The 6,008-nt window shown below is 46.8% G+C and overlaps 1 protein-coding gene across 1 annotated transcript; it reads left to right on the forward strand.

Moving 5' to 3' along the window:
• Positions 1 to 443: 443 nt before the first annotated feature.
• On the forward strand, positions 444 to 1,630 carry IMP3 (IMP U3 small nucleolar ribonucleoprotein 3). The gene has a single exon (XM_006208762.4). The coding sequence runs from the start codon at positions 544 to 546 to the stop codon at positions 1,096 to 1,098; it is 555 nt and encodes a 184-aa protein (XP_006208824.1). The 5' UTR covers positions 444 to 543; the 3' UTR covers positions 1,099 to 1,630.
• The last annotated feature ends 4,378 nt before the right edge of the window (positions 1,631 to 6,008 follow it).

A 6,008-nucleotide genomic window follows, 5' to 3' on the forward strand; every position in this document is an offset into this window, starting at 1 on the left:
GACTTGGCGCTAGTGGGCGGCGGGAATACCGGGTCAGCCCCGGCCGGCTCCGGGAAGCCCCCCACAAGGTGGGAGGAACCTAACGGTCAGCATAGTAAACCCAAGCAAACTAGCGGGGCGCTCATCCCTCTCCCCGAAACTGGCCCTTTAGCTCTAGTGGGAGAGACTCTCCTGAGAGTTCTCGAATGGCAAAGGTCTTAATGAGAAGAAATGACTATAGCACTAGGTGACATAATGCTTGGCAACTTAGAACAGAGCCGACGGGATTCGGGGACCCTCCTCCCACTCCGCCCTCCCTCCCCCTCTGTGAGCGCTTCTTCCCCGCCTCCCTCAGAGAACCGGAAGAAAAGAAGAAACGCGAGATACGAACGCGGGGCATGGCCAACTTGACCAATGGAAATCGAGGGCGTGGCGCTGGTCCTCTCTTTCATTGGCCCAGGGTCCCGAGGGCGGTCCGGTCTTCGGGTGCCTGCCGAGGCGGAAGTCGCGCGGGTGCCGTAACGCGCCTTCAGCCTTGGGTCCTGAGGCACCGCAGCCGCCATCATGGTGCGGAAGCTTAAGTTCCACGAGCAGAAGCTGCTGAAGCAGGTGGACTTCCTGAACTGGGAGGTCACCGACCACAATTTGCACGAGCTGCGCGTGTTGAGGCGTTATCGGCTGCAGCGGCGCGAGGACTATACGCGCTACAACCAGCTGAGCCGTGCTGTGCGCGAGCTGGCGCGCCGCCTGCGCGACCTGCCAGAGCGCGACCCGTTTCGCGTGCGCGCCTCGGCCGCGCTGCTGGACAAGCTGTATGCTATCGGCTTAGTGCCTACGCGCGGGTCGCTCGAGCTATGCGACTTCGTCACGGCCTCGTCCTTCTGCCGCCGCCGCCTGCCCACCGTGCTTCTTAAGCTACGCATGGCGCAGCACCTCCAGGCCGCCGTGACATTCGTGGAGCAGGGCCACGTGCGCGTGGGCCCCGACGTGGTCACCGACCCTGCCTTCCTTGTCACGCGCAGCATGGAGGACTTCGTCACCTGGGTTGACTCGTCCAAGATAAAGCGGCACGTACTGGAGTACAATGAAGAGCGTGATGACTTCGATCTGGACGCCTAGCGGATCTTCCCTCCCAGGACTGCATTTTATAGATGAGGAAGCTGAGACTTGATGCTCGAGAATCTGTGAAGGCGCTCTCCCCAAGAGTGTGTCAGCCAACCGGCTGCTCTTAAGAACTTGGCTTCTCAGCTACAGGCCAAAGGGTACGCCCGTTTTCCACGAAATTTTCTTAGCCTTTGGACAATTTGATGATTGAATGACTGCCTTAGGAGACAATGGGAAGCGGTTTTGTACTGCACTGGGGACTTGTTAGATTCTTGTACCTGAAACATTGTAGTGTAAAAGCAAAAACTTTACGGGGTTCCCCTACCCGCGCCTCCAGCTTTGCTTTCATTATCTTGTACGGACAGTTTGGTTCAATTTATTTAACTCGAATTCTTGCTCCTGTTCGTGATTAAGCTGTCGCCAAATGGTGGAGGGTTTAGTCTCAAGTTTTCATAAAATGAGTGAGATTTTAGTGTTCAGAGTACCCTTGCTGAAAGGAATGCTCTCCTAATGCCAATAAATGGCCTAACTGCTTTTTAAGTGCAAATTTTTGTCTGATTTTCTCACATAGGGTCACACCTATAGGTCTCCTAGGCTCAGGAGCCCGGAGAAAAGAAATAGTGACATCAGCGATCTACCTGTGGGTAAGGCCTGCTGCAGGGCTTGTATCTGGAAGTTGCAGGATGTTGTACAGGGCTGGGCAGATTTGTCAGTTTACCAAACCCTTCCTCGGAATGAGTGTTTTGGCAGAGCTCTTCCCCACAGGACTTCCTGTTGATATCCCAGCCCCAGGAAATACCACATTAGCGGGCCAAACTGTTTGCTTGCATAAGGAAATAATCACCCTGTAGCTTGGCCATCTAGTGGTTAGAAGTGGCCCAGGAGATTCCTGGAACCTTAAGTATTCTTAGGAGTGGGGTCCTCAGGAGGGCCTGGGCCTGCCTGCCCAGAGCTGCATCTGCACAGCTTTTGCCCATCACGACTCACCTTCAGTCCTGCCCATGCTTTCATCTAGACAGAGGTTCTTATTCCCCAGTTGGGATGGGTTTTATTGAAAGAAGCAGTGGATGCATTGGAAGTCAGGGAGCCTACTCTAATCACTGTGGAGGAATATAAAGTGAGAGGATCTCATCGAATCCAACCCCCTCACTGGAAGGGAGAGTAGGGAGATGACCTCATTAACCCAAGACTAGTACAAGGAGAACAAATAGAATGCCGAGACCAGCAGATTATTTTTACATGTGCCTTCTCTATTTTCCTGGGCATAAGGCAGCACTTAGTGAAGCAACAGTGAAGAGTGGGGAGGGTAGAGCTCAGGGGTAGAGCACGTGCTTAGCACACACAAGGTCCTGGGTTCAATCTTCAGTACCTCCATTAGGAAATAAATACATAAACCTAATTACTTCCCCACAAAAATTAAAAATAATTTAAAATAATAGTTGGATAAAATATTAAAATATGAAGGGAAGGTGACACTGGGGATGACAATAATAGCAAATGCTTCTACAGTATGTCAGGCACTATGTGCACTGTTATCTTAATCCAACAATCCAGTGACTTGGGGAATCCAGTTCTCTACTTTTCAGATGAGAGAACTGAGGCAGACGTAGGTCAAGCTACCCCAGATTGCGTAGCCAGTAAGTGGTGGAGCTGGAATGCTCCTCTAAAAGATGTGTAAACACCAGCACAGCCAGCCCTTCAGATACTTAAGGGTTTAGAGAGAGCGCCTGAATCTGAGTTTCCAAGCCAGCAGAGAAGTAGCAGCACTAGGCAGTGTGCTTGGTCCCCAACAGGGTGCTGTGTAAAGGTTTGAACAAGGAGCAGGCGTTGAGCTGCCAAGGATTGACTAACACTCACTGAGGCCCTGCCTGTGGTAGGCTGCCATTTGCCCTTCCCAGCAACCCTGACAGGTAGGTGGTGTTACCCACATCTTTTCAGTTTGGCTAACAGATTTGGGATGAGAACTTGTCCTGGGCTGGGGTTCAAGTCCAGGCTCATGCAGCTCCGAAGGCCATGTTCTTTTCAGTGCCATCTCTTTAGAAATGGAAGGAGAGAGAAACCCACTCCTCAGTTCTGGTGGCTGGGCATAATCTCTGCCCATTTGTCCTCAGGGCTCCCAGGATTGCGGATCTCATGGAGAGAGAGTTTGGTGGTTCTATAAAGCAGGAATCTCCTGTGGCCCTCTGGCTGTCAACAGACCCCACAAGGCAAGGCCGGTAGCCTGGTCCCTTTGGAGTAGTTGGATCCTGCACTTAACGCCTAAGCAGATGCAACTTCAAAGTTCTCTTGAAGGAAACTGGGTTTAGGAATTTAGGAATAAGCTATTCTCTCTCTTTGGGGGTTAGTTGGGAAAGAAATGACTTACCAAAACCTCTAATCAGAAACTCTGAGCTTAAAACAAAAAAATGCTACGCAAGACAAGAGATTCAGGAGGCGGCTTGAGGCAGACTGCCAGGTCTGAACTGGGGCTTCTGTGCCTAACTAGCTGCGTAATGTTGATTATTTCACTTAGCCTCTCTGTACCTGCATCTTCCTCATCACAAACATATGGTGATACAGGTTTGGGGGAAGAATAGGGGATTACTGCTTAATGAGTGCAGAGTTTCTGTTGGGGGCAATGAAAAAAATTTAGAAATAGGTAGTGGTGATGGTTGCACAGCATTGTAAATATAATTAAAGCCACCATGTTGTACACTTAAAAATGGCTAAAATGGCAAATTTTATGTGTGTGTGTATATATATATAATATATATGTATGTGTGTGTGTATATATATGTAATTTACCACAGTTTTATAAAGTGAAAAAAGGGGGATGGGTAATAACAGTACTGACATTAAAAATTACAGAGAGAATTAAATGGCTTAATTCCTGCGAAGTGCTTAGAGAAGCTCCTGGTATGTGGTAAAACTCCAAAGTTTAGCTGCCCCCTCCTCTCTCTCCCCAGGCCACAGAAGAAGTACAGGGAGCTAAACATGTTACAACAAAGAAGCCTCATGGATTAAAAATGTGAATACAGTGGGTAGGAGGGCAAATTGGTACAACCTCTCAGGAGAGCAACTTTATAATATGTATCAAGGGCCTTAGAAACATGCATTGTATACCCTCTGACCTAGAACTGCCGCTTCCAAGAATTCAACATAAGTAAATTTGCAAAATGTTAACTACAGGAATCTTCGTCATAGTGTCTAATAGAGTACAATAGGGGAAAGTTGAAAATGTGTCCCGAGGGGACTGGTGAAATTGCTGGATATCTTTATGATGAAGCAACCATTAAAAATTATTATAACAAGATACTTAAGGACTCAAAAAAGTTAACAGTTAAATAAAGCATAAAACTACCAATAGTATCCCATTTTTCTGAAGACAAATCTAGGCACAGACAAAATAATATTTTGTATATTACTGTCTCTCTGGATATAATATTGCCTCTCTGGGTAGTAGTAGTATTGGTGATTTTAACCTTTTTCTTTGTGCTTTTCAGTATTTTTAACTTCTCTATGAAGACCGTGCATTACATTAAGATAAATATGATTTTGTGTGATCTCAGTCTGAAGCTTATAACTGTCTCAAGTTTTGGGAAAAGAAACATTTAGCTTTAAAAAGCAGTCGGTGTCTTAATCAAAGAGCAATTGAGATGGTCTCATCAAAAGAGAAAAGAAGTGACACTAACCTGGCTGCCCTCAGGAAGAGGCTTGGACAAAGAGCCCAGTGAGCTGAGAATCATTTCCTCCCCAAACTCGGTGAGTTACAGAAAGGTCAGCTTTCAAACTCAGCCTCTGGAAGCCTGGTGTGCCATCACAATTTAGGCCAGCTTCCTAGAGGGGTTAAGTATATAAATAACTGAAGCAAAGGTTGTATGAAATTATGGGATGCCCTCTGGTATTTCCTATTCCTTTTATTATTATTATAAATTTTTTAGTGTTGGTTCCAACCCACTAAATGAATTTCACCCTCCACTAAAGGGTCAAATCCTTTTGTTGAAGTTTGAGAAAGTGCCCTCGATAACACTTCAGCCTTTCCCAAATTGGCATTTTTAACTTGCAATATTTAAGAAATTGCTGTTCCAGCTGTCGAGTCAGAACATGGGCTCCATCTTTCATTTACTAATTGATTTCAAATAAGCTCCCTGCCTACCTCAGATCCTCTTTGCTTGCTTGTTTCTGAAACAGAGAGAAAGTGAAAATTAAATGAGACCTACACACACACACTCACACACACTTGGTGTTTATCAAAGGCAAAACCAAATCAAACCAGTGCTGCTCTGTGAGCACACTTTGGGAAGCAGAGGTCAGACGATGGAGCCCTGACTCCTCAGTGTAGCATTCTAGGGCCCCCTGGATCCTGCCTTACTCTACATCTCATGTCCAGCTGCCTTCACTCCTCATCGTTGCATCCCTGCATCTCCCAGCCTGGACCATCTGCCTTCTTTGTCATCTGGCAAACTTCAGCCCTGGCATTGCCTCCTCTTCTGTGAAATCTTTCTTGCTCTCTGCAATATGGCATTCTATACGTGCTACCTTTATAAAACACTGCCTTTATAAAGCAGGCCTTGTGCATTTGTGACTATTTGTCTCATTCCCAAGGCTACAAGCTCCCCCAGGACCAGGAGCCTAGAGATCAAAGCTGACTCACCTTGTGACTTGCAGTGTGCCTGGTTCACTTACTCATTCATTCATTCACCAAGTATTTATTGAGTACTTACTATATAACTGGTGCTTGACACACAGGAGTGAACAAAACAGACATGGTCCCAGACCTCTTGTAATTTACAGTCAAGAAAGTGAAAGACTTTCAGAAAGAGTCACATAAGTAGAAATACAAATTATGACATATGTCGTGGAAGTGACATGCAGAGTGCTGTGAGCACAGAGGGATCTGCTGTGGCTGAGAAAGTGACATTTGAAATGATATCTGACAGATTCAC

The sequence above is a fragment of the Vicugna pacos genome, chromosome 27, assembly GCF_048564905.1.
Source record: "Vicugna pacos chromosome 27, VicPac4, whole genome shotgun sequence".
NCBI lineage: Eukaryota > Metazoa > Chordata > Mammalia > Artiodactyla > Camelidae > Vicugna > Vicugna pacos.